Source organism: Rhagoletis pomonella, unplaced genomic scaffold (genome assembly GCF_013731165.1).
Source record: "Rhagoletis pomonella isolate Grant_MI unplaced genomic scaffold, Rhpom_1.0 Rhpom_scaffold_00004, whole genome shotgun sequence".
NCBI lineage: Eukaryota > Metazoa > Arthropoda > Insecta > Diptera > Tephritidae > Rhagoletis > Rhagoletis pomonella.
In genome coordinates, this window is record NW_023458558.1 from 39,755,131 (window position 1) to 39,777,380 (window position 22,250).

The following is a 22,250-nucleotide window of genomic DNA, read 5'->3' on the forward strand; positions in this document are numbered from 1 at the left end:
CACTTGTGGTAGAGTTTTTACTTTAGCAGGCATCGGAGTAGATATGATGTCTAAATTTTTGATGTAGCTTAACATACGAAACTAGCAGACCCGGCGAATATCGTCCCGCCCAAAAGTAATTTGTTGGTTTGAAACATTTTGGTCCAACATGTTCACCAACAGTTCACGTTCATGATTTTCAGTAACGCATTTATCTTCTAATATTCCGATTTGGTGGTTTTCAGAAGGCATACATATGTATTTCCATTTCCATCTTAAATAACCTAGCAAAAGTGTATATGCTTGCAAAGATACGTAATAGCTTCAGTGTGCCACAACAAAACGGACGGAACAGAAAAAAGATGTATGCAGTCCATTAAATTAGGAAAAGCACGGAAAAACACTAATTTCTTTAAATTAAATATTTATGTATACTTTACGGAAAATGAAGTCATGTAATGACATTTTCAATAGTTAGACATATGCCTCTTATGATAAACACTAAATGTTGACTTATTTTTATTACGTAACTAGTCTGTAAGAAACCACTGTTTCATAGATGAATGAAAAAAAAAAAACAAATAAGGGGTAAATGCTTTTTTCAGCCAACGCGTTGCAAGCTCATTTTTCACAATAACTGCCTTGAATCACCATTTAGTTATCATAGGCATTGTGCAGCCTCGAGGACTCTTATTACACTTTTCCTACTACAATCGAAAACTCGTATTAAATAACATAGAATATCAAATATAAATTATTAACTATATTATCCGCTTAGTATTGCGTTACGGATCTTTAAGATTTCTGTGACTATTTCAAGGTTGCTTAACATATCAATAATAAAATATGCGCTTGATTGCGCATAGTCATGGGTATCAATTTTATCGTTGAGTAAGTGGCATTTTGTTTCTTCATTAATGCGTATAGGTAAATATATAAATATGTGAATATGTATTTAAGTATCAACTCTTACATATATGTCTCTACATTAGGGTGGTTCAAAATAAATAAAGTCGGAATTTTAATGCTCGTACCCTCTAGAATTATTATATATCGAAAAAAATATACCTCTATTTGTTATTTTGAAATCAAAACATATTTACGGGTCGCCATTTATTTTATATGGGGGGAAAAATCGTAGAAATGCTATAGAATTCTTGAAAATCTATATTTTTAGACCGGAAAACTCCGGCTCTCTTCAGGAGACTTACAATAACAATACCAAATTGCTTATTTAAACATTTTCCAATACTAAAGATTTTTTATTTTTTACGCCATTGCATTTTCTGGCATTTTTGTGTGTTTCGGCCGGACCTATAATATATAGTTACTTTGAAAAAATGGGTAAAGAAATAACTGTATATTATTATTGGGAATCTCCTAAAGAGAAACAGAGTTTTCAGATCGAAATAGATTAATTTTCAAGAATTCTATACCATTTCTACGAAAAGTGTTTTTCTCTTATAAAATACACCGAAAATTTTGAGCGCTTTCAGCGACCTCTATACATATGTCTTTATTTCAAATTAAAAAATAGAGGTAGGCATATCTGTTTCGATATGGAAAAATCCTAGGGCTGAGAGCATACAAATTTCGACTTTACATTTCGACATGCATTTTTGGACCACCCTAATCTATGGGTATGTATCCCACGTAAAATGTTAGTGGTTGAAAAGCTGTAGAAGATTACTTTTGAAATAAACATTTTATAATTTAATGTAAAATGTAGAAAACCCAAAAAAGATAACTTATTTATTGAAATAAAAATGAATACAACAACACGTGCCTTACTTATTTTAAATATTTTTTGTTTTTCGGTAAATCGGCTTTGTACGTTCAAAATATTACCTATAAAATTTTTGCTTCGAACTTTGGCTAAAATATATAACATATTTAATATAAATACATACTATTTATATACAAGCAGTACATACGTACATAAGTATGCTTATGCCTAGTATTGTACGTATGTTTATATGTACATCGGCAAAAATTTTTCATGTGGGTGCATTTTGTAAAGAAAAGCGGTTTAAATATAATTCTCATATACATACACACATACATATGCATATCAATAAGCTATGCTAACTATTGTGTTGCATATAAATATGGAGCAATTCACTGTTAATAGACACAGTTCGCCTTTATCGGGTTCGGTGTTCAGTCAACGCGTTCTATCTCACACATACGCAGCTACGCACTTATTCGTTATTTAAGATGCGTGGATCTACCATAACTTTAGCAGTGTTGGCTGCAATTGCCTTCCTATATCAGACCGAAGCAGCGGCAATCGATGAATCACCATCAACTGCAACATTAGATGAGTCAAAATCCGATGGTGCAGCAAATCTTTTGGATGTCGATGCGGGCGGTGAACATGGCAACGATGCACCGAGAGCGGCTCGTCAGTATGGCTACGGCTGGTCATATGGTTGGGGTCATCCATGGAGCTACTATAGTAGCTCCTGGGGCCGTCCATGGGGTGGCTACGGTTGGGGCGCATGGGGTGGTTATGGAGGTGGTTGGGGCCGTCCATGGAACTACTGGGGCTAAGTAAACATATTTATTTTTGAAATTTGCTATTTTCACTAATTAATTGGCTTTTGGTTAAGAAATATGAAACAAGAAAATGATTTTTGATTTCGTTAATTTTATACTTTAAGGATTTGTGTTGAGATGTGAGAGATGCAAATGTGTACTTTAATAAAAATTCTTCGAATTGGTAGACCTTTTTAAAGATATGCACAATTTGTGGTAAATTAATTATGTATATACATGTACACATACATATGTACATACAGCCTCCTTGAATATTAATTCAGAGATGTAAGAAGTCTGATTTAAGATGTGATAATTTTTGGTCGCAACTTTTTAATTCGATATTTAGTTGAGGAAAAGCTGCCCAAAGTACGAGAAACACAAAATAGACTCGGATAGAAGATGTTGAAGATCACATTCATAGGAGTGGATGGTCAAGAATCAAGATTGCACATTAAACAAATATTCAGCATTTAGCTTATCAGTAAGTGACTTTAATGCCGAATAATTTTTAAGATAAACCTGAATGAAAGGTACACCTACGGTGGTGGGCAAACAAATAGGGACGCTATATTTTAACAAGTTTCGGCAAATTTTTCTTTTTATTTTAACACCATGTTAGTCATAATATCAATCTTTGCGCAAGATTTATAAAAATTTGACGAATATCATAAAAAAATTTTCATAAAAACTTTCAATTTAAGTTTGAAAAATTAAAAAAAAAAGATTGGTATGCAGGTTTATACTCCAATTAAGTCCAAGTTTGAAGAAGATTGCACTTACAGTTGATTTTTGGTAATATTTTTTTTTGCCGACGTTCCATATAAAAAAAAATTCAAACATACATACATATGTTTTATGGAAGCAAATGCGGGACACTCTGTCGAATTTTCCAATGTTTTGTACAAAACTTTAAATTCAGGGTTAAATGGTATTGGGAAAATTTTAGTTTGGCATCCCCCGCGTACAAAAAAAAGTTGGCTATGGGGGGGTAGAGGGAGTTCTCCTGATTGCAAATATATATACTTTTAGCCGCAGTAGGCTTATACTTTTTAAGTTATTTGTTGTTAAAGTTTGTAAATTGAACTAACCTCTCGGCGCTATTTCACACAATAAACACTATATTTATGTAGACACTTCGGCAAAATAGTTACATTAAAACCCCGCACAATGAAATATAAACATATTTTTTACATTTATGATGTATTTTTAGTAAATTAAGTAAGTTTTAATAATTATCACGCACATTGTGAATACAGAACCGTTGATTCAACCATGGTTTCACACTGACATTAGAAGAGTGCAGCCACATCTAAGAAAATAACAATAAAAGAGAATAGTTTTTATCGTACCCATTTTCCTGCTCAGCGTTGAATTAGTAGTAAAGGAGGGTATGGGGTTAAATACCCCCAATATATAAAAAAAACTGACAAGCGCCGCAGGCGAAAATTTATAATAAAAAATCGCGTGATTTTTTATTAAAAATTTTCATTATTTATGGAAGTATTGATTTTTATGGAAAAAGCGCCGCAGGCGAAAATTTTTAATAAAAAATCGCGCGATTTTTCATTAAAAATTTTCATTATTTATCGAAGTATTAATTTTTTCGGAAAAAGCGCCGCAGGCGAAAATTTTTAATAAAAACTCGCGCGATTTTTTATTAAAAATTTTTATTATTTATCGAATTATTGATTTTTATGGAAAGAGCGCTGCAGGCGAAAATTTTTAATAAAAAATCGCGCGGTTTTTTATTAAAAATTTTCATTATTTATCGAAGTACTGATTTTTATGGAAAATTTGTAATAAAAAATCGCGCGATTTTTTATTAAAAATTTTCATTATTTATCAAATTAACGATGTACGTTTTCTACATTTGTGTACTTTGAACTACAATAACACCAGTAAATATTATTTCCACCCGAAAAAAATAATACCGTTATGATCAGGAGTAAGACCCCTATCGATCCTAATATTATTATTTTTAATAAGAGCAATATATGTACGTATTGTACACTTATACTTCCTAATTATACGCACTTATTTGTGTATTTTTTTAACGTATGGTAGCATACATTTTGTGTTACTGTCAGCCATTGTTATTTCTGCTTGTTTGTGAAATGTGCAAACGTTTGTGAAAACATTTATAAACGCGTTTTACTTAATTAATTAATTAAGAATTGTATATTAAAGTGGAAATCTCATGCCGGGGTTTTAATGTAACTATTTTGAGGAGGGTGTACATAAATAAAGTGTTTATTGTGTGAAATAGCGCCGAGAGGTTAGTTCAATTTACAAACTTTAACAACAAATAACTTAAAACTAGAAGCCTGCTGCGGCTAAAAGTATATATATTTGCAATCAGGAGAACTCCCTCTATCGTTCCATAGCTACCTTAATGCGGAACTCCGGGGATGCCAAACTAAATTGCAGCCATGGTATTTATTAGACAGTGAGCTATACTTTCCTAAAAGAATAATAAACCTTAAATTAAGAAACCTTTTTAAAATGCAGCATCACTGTTTGTTTGCCCACCACTGTACATACCTGGGCCCTGGACTCCTGAAAAAAATAATTGAACGGCATTAAAAGGGTTTGGCCGCCCAGTAAAGGTAATTTTAGTAAAAAGATTAATCCATGGTGTGATAGTGGATGTATAGCCTATTGAGGTGCGCTAATTTGTATTGGTTAGTATTACAGATCAGTAATTTTTTCGAAAATATTTTGATACAAAAAATTAGTGCGCAAATTGCAGTATCTCTATTTTCTACTAAATGTGTCTTAACATCTCTCAAATTTCTGTTTCAACTTTGTCCCGTTTTATCATGTGCGCAACTTACTGTCTTAACAAATCACTTTCAAAATGGCATCAAACCCATCAGATTGATCTGTACCTAATGTAGATGGCGCGGTAAAATGAAAACTGAGTTGGCAAACTAGAAATTGAGAGCTGATGTTAAGACAGCGATGGTAAGAAATTCGACAAGACAGATATGGTTTAACAGTGGAAATTTGCGGTCTCCACCTGACATTTCTGTCTTAACACAGCTTTTTTAACAGAATCTGTAGAAGGTGGAGACGTGGGCTAAAGAACAACTGGTAAAATGAGGAATCTCACTAAGCTGCAGAGAAAAAAGATGCCGCCTACAGGGCCATGCTGCGGTCGGATGAAACGCGAGCCATGTGGAACCATTATAGGGAGCTGAAAAGAGACGTATTTGCCGCAATGAAAAGAGAGGGGCCAAAGTATTAGAGTGCATAGAGCTTCAAATGCTGGGGACTACGAAAAACGCCCGAGAATTTTTCAAAAAGTTAAGCAAATTACTCAAGCTTTCAAGACCCGAGCGGACTCCTTTAATAACAACAATTCGAGGAAATGCAATTTTATTCCTCTGAAATTGCAATGTATTGAAAAATATCAAGACAATAGTGTATGTAGTTTTCTAAAAAAGTCAATAGATTTTTTAGTTAACATTTGCCATACTTCATGAAGTAACAATTTTGTTGCTTTTGTAAAACTGGGGTTGGCGCGTAACTAATTAAATATTAATTTTCAATAAAAAAATGTTCCAAGAACTGTGTTAAATATTGCCATTCCTCAAATAACAAAATGTGGTTTTATTGTTAGTGCAACGACTGACCAAATTTAGAGCGTCATCATTTTGTGAATGGCTTGAGCGTCAAAATTTGTTAGCTCCAGCTATGACCATCATTGATGACAATACAAAACGACAAATCACAAATTGCTAAATGTGCAAATAGAAATCAAATCGCTGGAGCGAAAAGCGACATTTGTAGTTTATCGCTTTTGTTACTGATAAACTTACTATACATAAATACATATACATATACATATACTATATTTATGTCAGTTCTTATACATAAGTACAAAAGTTGCCTTTCATCGTCAGCCAGCAGTCTTGCTGCATCATTGGGCTTATTCATACATATGTATGTATGTGCAATTTACTGCATATCCCGTATGAGTTGTTTATGCCCACTTTATATGTATATACATACATATGTAGCTGCAACCACATATGTATGTACATGCAGTCATATGCATTCGTAGTTTGATTATATTAAATGAAATTATCTCCAGTTCGACCAATAACCAATTCTACAAAAAACCGACAATGCAATCAAGTGGCGAAAAATTGATAACTGCAAATAAATTGATGATCAGTGTTAGATTTGACTATGTTTTGGTATTTATTTTCAGTGCTGTAATGTAGGTTTGTGTGATTTATGTGAATACATGTTTATATGTACACTATTGCTACAGATTTTAGCCGCAGTGGGCCTAATATTTCACATTCCGTATTGAAAGTCAAACAGTGCTAAATTTTCTCAAATGGCCATGCTTTTAAATTTCGAATGTTTAAAAATCCAAATTAATCTTCTTCTTACTTACAACAATCATTTGCGCCAAGTGCACGCGGGTCCTATGACGTATCCAAGATGTCCAAGTAAAGGCGGCTGATGTCCCCTATGTATACGGAAATGAAGTCATGTTATAATAATTAACAAAAGCAAAAGTATTGCAGGCTGCAAGAAAATTATAAGCTAATAAAGCTCCTGGGTCCGATTGCGTACCGAATAAAGACCTCACACTGGCACTTAAGAATTTACTTCTTCCATTCTTTCCATTGGTTCGGAAACAGCAAAAGTTGGTCTCAAAAAGCCAGGATAGCCAACACGGGATCCTCCTAGCTTTCGACCAATCTGCTTTCTTTATGCTGATGGTAAAATTTAGGAGCATATATTAGCAAATCGCCTGGAAGTAATCTCAGGCAATAAGAATGGATTTGGAAATGGTAGCTCCACAATGGATTCGTCAGCTAGCAAGAAATGCAATGACCATGCTTGGGAAGTAAAATCAGTCTAACCCCGTTATCTAGTAAGCAGTCTCTAGTCACTGACTGTGACTTTTCATAGTGAACATCGTTTTTGAGACTATTTGGTATTTAGTAAGCGTCTCGCGTGTTTAGTCTAAAAAAAAAGTCACTTATTTGTCAACTGACTCTGAAGAGGTCACAAAAAGAAAAATATGGAGGAAAAGACAATTGCTTTCTATTTTGTTAAAAAAAGGCTCGAAAATGAAGCGAGAACATATTTGTTCAACAAGAATTTCATAAGGAAATAAACCGAAATACTTTAGTATCATAAAAATTCATCTAAACACTATTTTGTTTGTTTTTAAACATTGAAATCTAAAGATTATGTAAAAAAAATTCAAAAAAAAGATAAAAACTAAGAATCTGCCACCCGAGGAAACTCAATCTCGGATCTCTCGAGTGACACTCTAGTGCTTTGCTTACTCGGCTATCGCGACTGCTGAATCAGCGCGAGCATACATGCTATCATTTGACTGCCTGTATTTGTTTTCACCAGGGTTCGGAGCAAAGGTTTTTATTTTCATCGCTCCGGTATTTTATTTCGCTCGAAGCTCCGCTCCCGCTCCCGATATTTTTTTCTTATTTATTTCATTACTTACTTATCAAGCCCTAACCGCAAAAAAAAATTAACTGACATTTTTTATTTTTTAATGCACTCTGTATCCAAAGAAAAATAACAAATGTCGCTTACGAATTTTTTGCGGTTAGGGCTCGATATATAGATATGTATCTGTAGGTATTTATATGGTCCCAATATATTTTGTCTTATAAATAAAATGGCAGTTATTGACTCAGCCAGCTAAAACCGGAAAAAGTAGAAAAAGTTGATGAAATGCCGATTTTTGTTTTTACCGATTTTCGAATACTTTGACGATCCGTTTTTCCACCAAAGTGTGCGGCAGAAACATATGTACAAACAAGAACCGAAAAATGTTTTGAAACGAACACGTTTTTGGCTGTTTTTCTGAAATGTTTCATTTAATACGCTTTCTTCTGCACTTCACAGATGCTTTTTCATGGTCAGAATAAAAGTTATATAAGCAAGCGCCTGACGACTTTCGAACCCGGCACCTTAGTTAATTTAAGAGTAGAGTAATTAAAAAACAATTTAATCAGAACAAATCTTGGGATGACAGTGTATGTATTTGCAATAAAATAACGAATACGATGTCTTAAACCTTTTATTGGACACAATTATTATTCTAATGTAACTAAATTTGACTTTACAAACAAAAGGCAATCCTTTATGTAATATTTGCATGCTAAAACTTTCTTAAACTTCTTTCGTCTGACTCCCAAATGGTGATACCTATATATTTCAATAACTAATTACTTTAGTTCCAATGGAATTTGATGTTTCTAACAGGTCACAACCCTCTCCATACGTTCGTTCGATTTTCTAAAATCTATATATATAATACGGGAAGGGATTTCTTGTCATCAGATGTGCACCGTTCGTTCGATTTTCAAAAAGCAAAGGTAAAATTAAAGGCCCTACGCTCTAGATGTGCAATAAGGTTTTAATTTTTGGAAAATAGTTACCACCTGTTAAATAATTAAACTCAAATTATTTAACAATCAATGCCCTAAGATCTGGATAATTTGTTCGATTTTTAAAAAAAGAGGTATCATCATGTGGGTGTCTGACGAACGAGGTTTAATAATGTAGTCCATTGAAAATATTTTAGGGAGGCTGCCACCTATTTGAGAAGTCGAATTAAATAATTTTATACCCAGTTTATGTGAAGTATTAAACATCGGCATCAAATGAAAGAGTTTTAAGAAATCCTTAGTTTGACAATTTAGAATATTTTTGATGTGTTTTAGGGCTGGCACCAGTTTAAAAGTTAAATTCAATTCATTTAATACTTTAAATAAATTACTAAAATATAGTTCTTACCCGAAATGGGTTTAAAAATCTTTACTTCTGGACTTAATTTGGGAGGGTTGCCACGTGTTTAAAAAATAAAATTCAACTTAATTGATAAGTTACTTGAAATATTTATCACATTGTCAGACGAGAGATATTAAACACAATTTTAGTATATAAATAATTTTGAAGAGGGTTTTGAAGTTGAATTTAGTTTAATTATACACAAGTTATATGCAATTTTAAAATATAGGTATCAAACAAACGAATTTTATGACAGTTTTAGTTTGAACAGTTAGAATTTTTTTAGGGTCTCAGAAAAGGGTTGCCACCTGTTGAAAAATTTTAATTCAAATTGTTGAATAAATTAAATATCATTGTCAAAATATGGGTATCAATTAAAATGGGTTTGAAAATAATTTATTTTGGTGTGAATATATTTTTAAATGGGTTTTCGATGGCATGGAATGTCGAATTTGCTTTACTTATATACAAAATAAATGAAATACGAAGAAGTTTCAAGAAATTTTAGGCTGATAATATTTTTAATTAGGATTGCCACTTAGAACAGTTGGAACTTTTTAGTCGTACAGAGTGATTTGAAATTTGATGAAATGAAAACCGACACAAAGCGAGACCTCTCGTCACTCAGATGGCTTTAGATAAATCGTTGGGAATATTATTTGAGGTTTTTGCATAGGGTTTCACCTGTTTAAAAAGCTAAATTCAATTTTCGATTTTTAACGCAAATCGGGTTCACTAGTTATAAATATTTTTATAACCATTTGCGGATCTGATGTTTTTTTTACTTTTTTTTCTTTCAATCGTATTCCTCTACTGCTAAAGACACACAGCGAAAGCGAAGTATAGTATAAATATTACCAGCTATAACACACGCTTTTACAACAATTTATTTGTAATTCTATACCAAATGTGTGGCGCAGTAGTAACTCAGGGACCACAAGTTTATACATACAACTTTAAAGTCACAAATACGAGTATAATTTTTTTAGTGAAGAATTAACAAATGATTTGCAAACTGACGTTGAGTTTAACGCTTCTAATTTATTTAATGTGCAAACACTTCTGTCTAATTGATGTTCTTTATTTTACAAATTTTGTATGCAGTGGTAATTTTTTGCTGAAAAAATGAAATAAAAAAAGTAATTAAATTTATAAATGAATATACACACTGCGGTAATGTGTTATTGAACTTACTTTCTTTACGTGAAACTCCAATTTAATTTACACCAAAACAAAGTGCTCGATCAAAAAGCACTTTTGATCTCTGATCACTTACCGACCATTAATCAAGAAATGCAAAAATTGCCAAGTTCGTTGCCCGCGGTGATTAATGTACTCACATCTTAGCTTTTCGCCTATTAATGTATAACATTTATAGTATATTAAGCATTTAAGCATTTTTTTTCGATGTCGGTTAAATCATCTAATGTTCTGAAATATCTTCTCACTTTTTACTGCATAGAATTGCAAATCATTTGCTAAAAAATGTTTATGTAAGGAGATGAGAAATTTCTCCAGTGATCGTATCAAATATTTTCAAGTATAAAAGATCCTCGCCATTATACTGGAACTCAATTCAATACCAGTCTCCGACGTGTGCTAATCACTTTAGATTATTTTAGTAAATATATTACAACAATCAAAATGCGTGCTGTACATTTAATATTGATTGTGGCTCTTATTATATGCCTCAATTTTGCACACGCAGCTCCAATAGCTGAGGAAGAAAATGTTGATAAATCTGATCAGGCAGCAATTCTATTGGATGTTGACGCTGGTGTAGAGCATGGCAATGAATCCCCAAGGCAAGCACGTGGCTACGGAGGATACGGTGGATATGGCGGTTACGGAGGCTACGGAGGATATGGTGGATATGGCGGTTATGGAGGATATGGAGGTCGGGGCGGTTATGGTGGCTACGGCGGATTCGGACATCATGGTCATCATGGTCATCATGGCCATGGACGCGGTTACTATGGCTAAGACTTTACGATGGCTGATATAATTAAGAAATCCAAATAGACATTAACAAAGTTTTTAAAATTAAATAATCTACTGTTGTGTCAAAATATGTATACAAGCTTTAATTTTTACAATTTAGGGGCAAATATTGCAATACATTTTTGACTAACCAATGATCTAGAAACTTGAAGCTTCAAAGTTGGCTCTGAACGCGATGACAATGCAATACGAAAGATGAGTTCATCCGATAGGTGGTGCAGGAGTCGAGATATTGGAAAAACCCGTATTTATGGTCCAATTTTGTTCATATTTAGAACGTAGTTTATTAACCAAATGAAAAAGAATAACTCCACAAAAAATTTTGCCGATAGGTGGCGCACGAGTGGATATATTTGGTAAACCAGCATTTACTAGAAAAGTCGATGTATGTCCTTGCTTTTAAGGTGGCGGCGATTCCACAACCCCAGTGATCCGCAAAGTTATATTTTCCCAGCGGCCAGCCCCACAGTATTCAAAAATAATCCACCACCATGCAATCGAACGTGGTACTAATTTTGAGCTCTTATTTAGCTTACTTACTTATGAATTTTCTGGAGAAAAAAACATAACATAATTTGTGGATATAGGAGCCTATAGGAAAACTAAGGTAATTTTTTCACAGAACATTTAAACCTGTAACTTCTGCCTCGGTGGTTATGTTGTTGTTTTTAAGTCAGATTTCCTGATATACATTCAACAGTCGCAACTTGGTTAAATCTGTAAATCGTGCATATTCATCTCGAAAATCATGATTTAGTTTGGAAATGTCAACCAAGATCAAGCAATGTAACGCCTCTAGAATATCTTCTCTGGAGTCACTTGATGGCATTCGATTTAGGCTTTACTTTAGTTAAACCAACCGGAAACTTTCGGCGGCTTAATTAAAACATATGAGACACTATTGAAACGGCCATGCTCTGAGCGGCTTTTCTCAGCGACTAAGCGGCATTTTTGTATAGGGCCGCTCAGCCGCTCTTTACGTGGCCTTGACCTAAGGCTGAGCGGCTGAGCGGCTGAGCGGCGCTATACAAACATGCCGCTCAGCCGCTCAGAAATGCTGCTCAGAGCATGGCCACTTCAATAGTATTTCATATCGGCAACTGAAATGCAAAAAGACGTAACAAACATCGTCGCTGAAATTGAAAAAGTTGTAACTAATAAGAAATTCAAAATTCGGTTTTTGTTTGATATGATGGATTTTATTGAAATACAACTCCCACATCATTTTATGGACAAAAAAAAAAAACAAAATATTAGTCATGATAAAAACATAGCAAGGTAGAACCGTTCTCTCAATTTGTCGGCCATGATTTTTTTTTTTGAAGTTTGCCAACATTTTAAAATCATATAAAAGTGAAAATAAAAAATTGAAATTGTTCGAAATTGTTGTTGCTTGAGATTGAAAATGAAAATGTGTGTGTGAGTTTGTGAGTACATTTAAAAATTAAATTATTTGGAAACGTCAAGAATTTTAAAAGTGACTCTCCGCGGTTCTACCTTACTATATTTTTATCATGATATTAATCACGACTTTTTCCATTTCAGTTACGGTGTTGTTACGTCTTTTTGCATTTCAGGTGACGATATGTTTTAACCGCTCATTGCGGGACCTCGGCCTTAGAAAGAAATATTATTATAAGAGAAAACTGAAGGTTAGATTAACATCATTGTGTAAGTCCGCTGCGGATGCTACATTTTTGCTGTTAAGAAAATCAATTTTTTAAAAAGAATATTGTGGTACTTTATGTATAAAAATAGTGCTTAAAACTAAGGCTATTATAAGCTTGGTTTCGTGAAGTAAGAGAGGAAAATATAAGAAATAATACTTATAGTTATATTCTTTCCTGCTTAGCACTTCTGTTGAAAGTTTTAGTCACCCAACTGCCATTTCTAACTAGATTCTTTAAATAGGCATCAAGAGGAATCCAGTTTCTTTTAAATGTCTCAACCTTTTTTATTTTAGGATTAAAAGGGTTAAAATGTTTGACGAACAAGATGTTGACTAAATTTTAACAGCCTTCCCTGATGACAAGAATAGTATTTTCGTTTAATTTGGGTACAAATAAAATTATAAGCAATATACTTGAATACCACTGTTTGGCAATAGTTTCGTTTAGGCCCTAAAAAGAACTTAAATATTCCTAAATGCACGCATATTTATTTGCATATCTCCAGCTAAAGGAGGTAACCGTATTTGTTGTTATGAGTTCGTTTTGCTTAACAATAAGAATTTTAAAATTTTTTATTAAAGGCAAAATATTTTGGTTCGCAACATGATTTGTAATCTCGTGATGTTTAACACTCACACAATATCGAACACCCATTTAAAGCGATGTATTATTAGCTTAACTATTTGGCTTCTGGATCAATTAACGTGATTGAATGTGTTGAAGCTTTTATTTTTAATGTTTATTTAATTACAGTTTGTTTACCTGCGAGCCAACAAATATTAAAAGCAAGAATACGAAAAATTAAAACACCATAAACTGGTTATGCTCACAGGCACATATCAATGTACATATATACATATGTATGTATGTACTTTCAAATAAGTAAGTGTAAGTATGTATCCATGATCAATTATCGTTTTAGACACGTCATTGAAGGTACATTAGATTAATCTGCGAATAAGCACCAAGCGAGTTAAGTTCGCCGGTGTAAACTTGTGGTGTTTTGAATTTTTAATTTTTCACTATCAACCTAACTCCAAACTTATTTTTTGCTAATTTAACTAGAGCACTGTCTGTGTTAGTTAGAGTTTTATGACTAATTTCCCGTGAGTATGAGTTTGATGAGGAGATGTGGTGATCTCCGTAGTAGCAGCTTTACTTCTACCATTTGTATTTTTTTTTCTGGTTAGATCCTACTTGGCAGCTTTTTTTCAAGATGAGGTATAAGGTGGCTTTACCAGGCTTAAGTCTTCAGACAATGCGCCCGATAAGTCCTTGTAGCCGGTAATTAGAAGACTGATCGTTTTTCTTGAGGATGAAACGTTCATCTTAGCATATTCTGCGTAAACCTTATCAAGTCCTCCCCGTTAAGTAAGTTCCGGATATCGATCAGTAGGTCGTCGAAGCATCATTGTTTTTGGAGGAGTTCGTGTAGGTCTTGGGACCTACGGTAAGTCGTCTAACTTCGCGCTGAAAATGTCGGGCGTTTTTACTAACCGCCAGTATTTTCAGTTCTACGCACTCTCGTATTTCGGTCTTACTCTTTTTAATGCGTAAAATACGTCTCGTTTCCCTTTTCAGCTTCTACTCGGTTTGTTAAGGCGTGCTTTCTGAGAGTTGGTGGGGTGTCATCTTCGCTGGAATGACCCGATTGAAACCTTCATTTCATTTCTGAAGGCCCATTCTTTTGCTGCACGAAGGCGTGTGCGTACCTCGGCTACAACAAGATAGTGTTCCGAGTTCATCTTTGGCCTTCGTAGTGTTCGTATGTCTAAATCACTGCATGCGTCGCTTCGGTCTATCAAAACCACAACATCTATCATTTTGATTTTGATATCATGACGCTAGCAGCGCTCAAACATTGGACACTTCGTCTTTTTCTTTCGTCGTGGTGTGGGCGAAAATAAACGAGATTTTGTAGAATTTCGCTTTGATGCGGATCGTGGCGAGAAACTCACTCACCGTGGCGAACAAGAGTACTCTGCGACGGAGTCTCCCTCTCACCACAAAGTCGAAAGTTTCTTCGCATTTTCCGTATGCAGCGTATTTATTGGATGGCGGTGATGACAGCCTAAATGCTTGAATACAATACCGGCGAACAGCAAACTTCGCCGAATTGGGCGATGCTGTCGTTCACCGTTCGCCCAGCTATTTCGCCTACTTAAACAGAATTAGAGCGGTAGCGAAAACAGCTGATCCCATTTGGTCGCCTTTATAATTTGGGTGACCATATTTAGAAAAAACTAAACCATATTTAGAAATGAGGAAATGATAACAAATCTGTGTTCGTATGGAAAAGTAGCTTATGTCGAAAGGCTGGCTTTAGTATAAATCGGCATCCGCAGCATACGATTGCGAATGACTTACGGGCGCTGAGCCGTTAAACAACTTTTAGCAAATAAACGTGCAAGAAATAGTTCCGATACTAGCAAGTCAATATTCCTTTTAAGTCTCATCAAAAAAATCCTTGTTTTAGTTTAATAAATAAAGGGATTGCCCCATTATACTAAAGCCGGCCTATCGACATAAGCTACTTTTCCATACGAACACAGAAATATAAATGTAAAACAAAGAAAGATTATTATAAATAATTTGTTTCAAGCCAGATTTAACGAATCCACCACTATATTTTTCAAACAACAAAAAAAAAAAATCGTGTTTAGGTTGTTTTCTTTTAAAACTTTGAAAGCAAAAAACAAATACGGCCACCTTTGGCACGCACAGCTGTCATCGCCCAGCAGGGCGATAGAAATAAATCTATCGCCATGAAACGCCGCCAAGCGAACTTCGCATTTCGCTTTGGCTGTGTTCAATTTCATATGCTTGCGGGTGTTTTAATTTTGACAGCGCGAATTTCGCTGTGGTGAGTTCGCCGTTCGCCGGCATTGTATTTCAGCTATAAGTCTTCCCGAGCACATCAGCCAGCTAGGCAAAGGCAGCTTCTCTATGCGGATATTCTAAGCGCATACCCTCAAGTCATAGTACAAATTTATAACTACATATAACGTATTTCGTAAACAAAATTTTGATGGTTTATTCCCATACAAGGTTCTTTTTAATTACCTCCTTATATCGCTTTAAAATGTCGGTAGTGGTGAAAACTTTATTTTATAACTTGTTTTACCTAGTTTGTTTTTTTAACTTTAAATATCTTAAAAATCTAGCAAATAATTTATTTTAGTAATGATATAAACTTGTCATATCTCGGTCACTAAATTAAAAAAAAAATAAAAAAAATAGCAGGGGTATTCATCAAACGTTAGAACGCGATAAGATTATAAATTTATATGGAATTTGTAAATTTAAATGGAAAATATCTATTTGTGACATTTATCGGCAGTTTACCACGTTTTATGAATACCTCTAGAATCGTTTTTGGATTTGCATACATTTGTTCAGGAAACTTTTCCCAACTAAAGGCAATCGCAATGTAAATCTGCATATGACAATGGAAACCTTAAGTACAAATTGTTTAGATAATTTTAATCACCATCGACATTTGAAATTTCTATTCATTCCTCAGAGTAAATTTTTAGTAGCTGTCAATTCATTGCTGCAAAAACATTTCGTTCCTTCGATTGTGCATTTTGCGTGTGTTTTTGACATTTATTGGATCGAAGTACAAATAGCAAAAAGGCCTGCATGTACTTTAGCCCAGCACCAGGCATGGCAGAAAAAGCTCATTTATCAGCAGGGCAAGAATAAAACTTGCATCCCTTGAGTATTGTGAATTGGTGATATCCCGGTGTTTTATTTCGCTTTATGAGTGCAAAGGGGAACATTGTTTGCGTAACGCTAATAAATATTCCAATGACTTTTGCAGACAACAGCCAAAACATCTACATATCTCTATTTTTTTGCACATTTTTGCTTTCGTCGTAAAATAAGCTGTAAAAACGAGTGCAAGACGAGTCAGAAGCTGTGTAGAACAATGAGAGCAAAAAGATTTCATCGTCGCTTGAATGTATAAATGAATAAAATCTGCATGAACAATTGGCAAAGTCAAGCTGTTGGTGTCGATGATGACTTTCTTCAGTGTTGCTTTCATTGTTTTCTTTTTACAGCTGTCGAAGTTTTGTCTTAAAGCATAGACAGACGGCAACATTCATCCGGATAAACGGCGCAATTGATCTGACCAAAATTGTGCCTTGACAGATAGCAGTAATGCGGATTAACGAGCCGCAAAGTCATGGGTTCGAGTCCCACGGCCAGTAGAATATAAATTTTTTTTTTTTTATTTATTCAATTATAACTCCTTTTTTTATGTTGTTTTTAGTTAGTTTTTCTTGACTTTTTTAGTACAATTAAACTCTAAAAATTGTAATTTGCTAACAACAAAATTCAAATGTGAAATAAAATAAAACAAACTAAAATAAAATAAAGTAAAATTAAATACATATATAAATAAAATAAAGTAAATGATAAAAAACATTTTTTTGGCGATCGCCCCAACCGAAGATCGAACCTGGGACCGCACGCTTGTAGTAGGTACGCAGCTCTCACCACTCGGCTACCACGGATAAACGAATCGATTGCTTTGTTTGCTCGGGGAGGGTAGAACACAAAAAAAATGCAAAACTAGCATGAACATCCACCTGGTCGTCGGTAATGCAGGCACCATATTAATTAAAATAAGTCCTTATTTAATTTAAAGCGCGAGACAAACGGACATGCTAATGCAGATAACTAGCACACAAATGCGCATAATAATTCTTCCCTGACAGATGGCAGAAATGCGGATTGGGGAGCCGCAAGCGCATCGGTTCGAGTTCCACGGCCAGTAGAACTTTCGTTTATTCCTTTTTTATAAATTTGTTTATAAGTTCTAAGTTATAAAAACAAAATAAAAGTTTGGCAACTTCTCCAACCGAGGATCGAATATGGCACATATAGACTTGTAGCACGAAACTCTCATCAATCGGCTACCGCGGACGCCAACTCGGGCTTGCTTTGTTTTTCTACTTGTACAAAAGACAACAGCTGGCCGTTTTTACCCGCGTCGTCATCGAAAATTCCCCTGATAATGCGCACTTGAAAGAGGAAAATGCATGAGTTAATGCAAATGAAGACTGTTTATGCGAATAAGCGAGGGAAATGTTATGGTGACTGCATTACCGATGAAAAGGTTTTTTGCCCATTCTACGCTCTCTGAGTTTTGATCAGTGTTGTCATCGGAAATTCCATTGATCCGAACTAAGTTTAGGTATCAACTCTAGGACTTAATCCGGATCAACTGCGGCTAATTTCCGAGATAATTCCGAATTAACGTGTTGATGCGGGTCAACGCTGCCGTCTGTCTATGCTTTTAGACTTCTGTTGTTGTTCTTCGTCGGCATATTTTGCTTTGACTCATTATGCAAACGTTAACTGCCAATTGTGGCGAGCAATAGCTAAATGCTAACGCTTTTGATCGCTTCGTACAGTGGAGCAAATTTAAAATGTTAAATCAAATTACATCAAGGTTCATTCATCCTGGCATCCATTGATCTACTAGCAGCCGACCGCAAGAAAATATGGGAGCTTAAAGCGCAAACGGACTCAAGTGACAACGAAAGGGAAAGAGTAAGAAAAGAGACACCCCTAAGATTATGGCAAAAAAAATTATGGACGAAAATTTAAAATTTACTTAATCCTGAGGCATCTATAAAAAAAAATTAAATCCATTTTAAGTATCAGTGGTGTAGTGGTTAGAATTGGGCGCTACCATTCCAAAGGGCCTGGGTTTGCGCCCAATTTTCGACTAGTATCAAAAAGAAAATGCTTTGTTTTTAATAGCGGCCGCTCCTCAGCAGGCAATGGCAAAGTTATGATTGTATTTCTGCCATGAAAAGGAGCTGCTCTTTGTGTGACATCATCAAGACGCACAACCACAAATCGGAGGAGAAGCTCGGCCAAACAACAGTTGCTGCTTGAGCTCCTCTACTCTTTTACTGGACTGCCAGGCCACTTGCTTAATTTGGTGAATGCCACTATTGTGTAAGTGCCAATCATTACACGGTGCTACCAAAGAAAAAGTCATGCAATACACCTGAAACAAAACCTAGTGTAGGTTGTAGCTAATGACTCGACCATTACAACATGAAAATAGGTTCATTATAGTTTCTGAACCCAAAATTTTTTTATTTGAAAACAACCGTTATGTTCGTACTTGATGTGCTTATCTGTTATTAGATTGACTATTTTAATTGGATTTTAAAAATCGAGCATGTATTGAAAAGGGCATTTATATTTGAGGATTGGAACGTCAGTGTGTATTATCACTGATAACGCCGTTCCAACACTGAGCCGAAAGCACAATGGTTTTTTCAACCAAGTTTAGGTTTGATTTTTTCATGGTCAATAAGCCGATTGTAAGAAAAGCGATTAAAGTTGAACATTTGAGAACAAATTCATATGTATGGCACTGGCTGAATGAGCAGAGGTGCTTGCTGTTATTTGTTGGCTTCCAGTAGTACGAATGCCGTCAGCGTGATTTTTTTCTGTTTTTGGTTTTTCTTAATTACGAAAGGGCCTCTGTGAAGTGCAGAACCAAATCAAACGACGAAGAAAATTGATTTAATTTGAACATTTGAAGACACATTTTTAAAGCGGCTATAGCAGAGTGTGTAGAGATGCTTGCTGTTATTTGCTAATCCCATCAGAGGCAACATGTGAAAATGATAATAAAAATTTTTTGTTTTATATCTCCGAATTATGAATCAACAAATGTGAGGTGCGAACATAAACTCGTTCAAACGAAAAATCGCCAATAGTTTGGTTATTGTAAACAAAATTGGGGTTAATATTACTCAATCATTGTTGAAAATATCAACCAAGGCATTGTTAATATTAATCAAAAATCACGCTGATTCCTTTTCAAGTTTGAATTTTGTAATATTAACCAATTTTTGGTTGAATTTTCTCTCAAAGAATGCTTAAGTCCTCGGAGCTTGTAAAAAAATCCTCATTCACCATGTGTGGCACATTCTTTTGAAAAAATTTAAGAATATCGTAAAATACTTAAAATGGTGCACCAGTGACTGCTAATGCAAAACTACTCGGAGAACAGACTAGTTTAAATCTTCTGAATACTCTGCTACTCAATGATCTCCAGGATCAATGCTAACAACATTGTCCTTTTAAACTGCAGTAAAATTATCCCGAAATCTGTCGGAAGTGACGAAATTGATGATGGAACAACAAATTGTTTTAAAGCTTTTCAATGACAAAACACGAAAAGTATCCAGCTCGAACAAAGCAACTTCATCACTAATAATTCCATTCATATGCGGATTACATAGAAGTGTTTTCATGTTGTGATTCAATGCCGGCATTACCATACATCAGCTTCGTACAATATTGTATCTGCGATTTAAAAACGAGGACTTTATAAACATGAAATAATGCTTGGAAGGCATCCAAATAAATTGGAAGCGGAAATTTTCATGTGAATAAATTGGTCCATAATTTAACATGCAAAACAAAAACATATTGGGAAAAATTGTTTTTGTTTTGCTTTATAATTTTTGGGAATATTTGTTGACGTGAAATTCGCGATAGCGGCCATTATCTCCGTTAAAGCGAACAAATTTCGAAGACACTAGTTTCGCCCTATTGATACAGAAACTGACGCTACGGAAAATAGTACTAACTCTCTGTTAACTTTTTTTTACAAAAACGAGTCAACAATAAAAATAATAGAACACCGACAGTGACACCTGAAACTATTCGATGGTACCCGCTGTTGGCAGCAGATGAAGACCTACTTTATCGAACAGTCTGCTTAGCTTTTAAGAGGATTAGGTCAATGCGTGGAACTACGAGGAGGAGGATGAGACCGCTACGGATTTCAATAAACCAGTTTTTAGTTATCCTTTAATTTATCTTCTGATTTTGAAATTATTTATAGTTGTGTAGCGGGAGATCCCTGTTGTCATCACATCGTTGGATAGTACTTAACTTATATGCGTTTAGATATTTCAGACTGCTCTTGAGTAAACAAGTGATAATGTGCAAAGGATGCGGACATCGTCATTCAAAATATTGTTGTTGTTGTTCAAAATATTCAAATTGTTGTAGTATGAGACCGACGCCGTTGCCGCCAACATTTTCTCACTTTTAATGTTTTGTATTGATTTGTAATAATTTCCGTTGCTGTAATAAAAGTAATTGGCAACAGCAGGCATCTCTCTGGTAATGTGGCAGACGCAACGGACCTGTTTTTTTTTTGGTGTCCGCACTTTTGGTAGGCGTTATTGAGGTGGCACTTATTATATAAATTTGACGTCGATTCGAGTGGCTTTTCGTGACTTTAGGTACATTCTCTCGCATAGATCATCACATCAGCAGATGAAAAGTTGCTGCAGGAGGTACATAGATAAGTATATGTATTTACATACATACATATGGATGTATGAGTATAGTACTGAAATGGTTGCGCCCATTGTGATTTAAGTAAAATATATATTTAATAGGCGGATATGGATGTTTGTATATTTTTTTCGGTGCGCCCTATTTTTTCGTTAGAGTGCGCCCAACGTGTTCGCATTTATGAGTGAGTATGTGCTGAATTTAATTTGTTGCCTGCATTCGACATTAATTGACATTGATGGAAGTGAAAATGTGTTGCGTGTGCATATTTACGCAATTAACGGCTATGGAAAAAACGTGAAATCTCTGTAAGAATCAAACAAGGTAAAAAAAAAGAAATTAAACATAAATAAAATTAAATACATATGTAACTATTATAGGCATAATAATGATGATAGATTGGCGCTTAAATAATATGTTAATGCTTGGTCAAACTTCTCCACCTCAAACCAAAGGAGGGGTTTACGCCGATCTACGCCGATCCTGGACGGCGGTTTGCTATTGCCTGCCGAGTTGGGACCGCTATTAGAAGCAAATTTTTCTATTCTATAGTTTTTGATGTTATTCGAAATGTTGGCTCGATCCTAGGCTCTGCGGAATGGTAGTGCGCACTACTAACCACAGCGGTCGCCAGTTATAGGCATGTTGACCTAAAATAAGGCATTTGAAGAAGTCCGTATTTTATGTAGAAGACAAAAATTGACAAATGTTTTAAAGTTTTTTTTCTTTTCGGAAAAACAAAAAAGAAGCTACAATAGTTCCATAAATACTGGATCCAAATAATACCAAAGCCCAAAATACTCGGTACGAATATTGCTTATCTTTTGCCAATTTCCGAATTCGGTCAGTAACCCACCACTATTACGGTAATTTACAGAAAATCAGTAAGTACTACTGAAGCTAATGCAATCAAAATCAACGTTT

The 22,250-nt window shown here is 34.7% G+C and overlaps 2 protein-coding genes across 2 annotated transcripts; both read left to right on the forward strand.

The window, feature by feature from the left end:
* The first annotated feature begins 2,126 nt into the window (after window positions 1-2,126).
* On the forward strand, window positions 2,127-2,742 carry LOC118738479 (protein suex-1-like). Its single transcript, XM_036469412.1, has one exon. It carries the CDS (start codon window positions 2,197-2,199, stop codon window positions 2,530-2,532), a length of 336 nt encoding a protein of 111 aa, XP_036325305.1. The 5' UTR covers window positions 2,127-2,196; the 3' UTR covers window positions 2,533-2,742.
* An 8,172-nt stretch (window positions 2,743-10,914) lies between these two features.
* On the forward strand, window positions 10,915-11,301 carry LOC118738480 (glycine-rich cell wall structural protein-like). The gene has a single exon (XM_036469413.1). The coding sequence runs from the start codon at window positions 10,951-10,953 to the stop codon at window positions 11,287-11,289; it is 339 nt and encodes a 112-aa protein (XP_036325306.1). The 5' UTR covers window positions 10,915-10,950; the 3' UTR covers window positions 11,290-11,301.
* The last annotated feature ends 10,949 nt before the right edge of the window (window positions 11,302-22,250 follow it).

Bases quoted from the DNA above. Each gene is read 5' to 3' on its own strand.
- LOC118738479 (XM_036469412.1), top strand. From the start codon at position 2,197: ATGCGTGGATCTACCATAACTTTAGCAGTGTTGGCTGCAATTGCCTTC.
- LOC118738480 (XM_036469413.1), top strand. From the start codon at position 10,951: ATGCGTGCTGTACATTTAATATTGATTGTGGCTCTTATTATATGCCTC.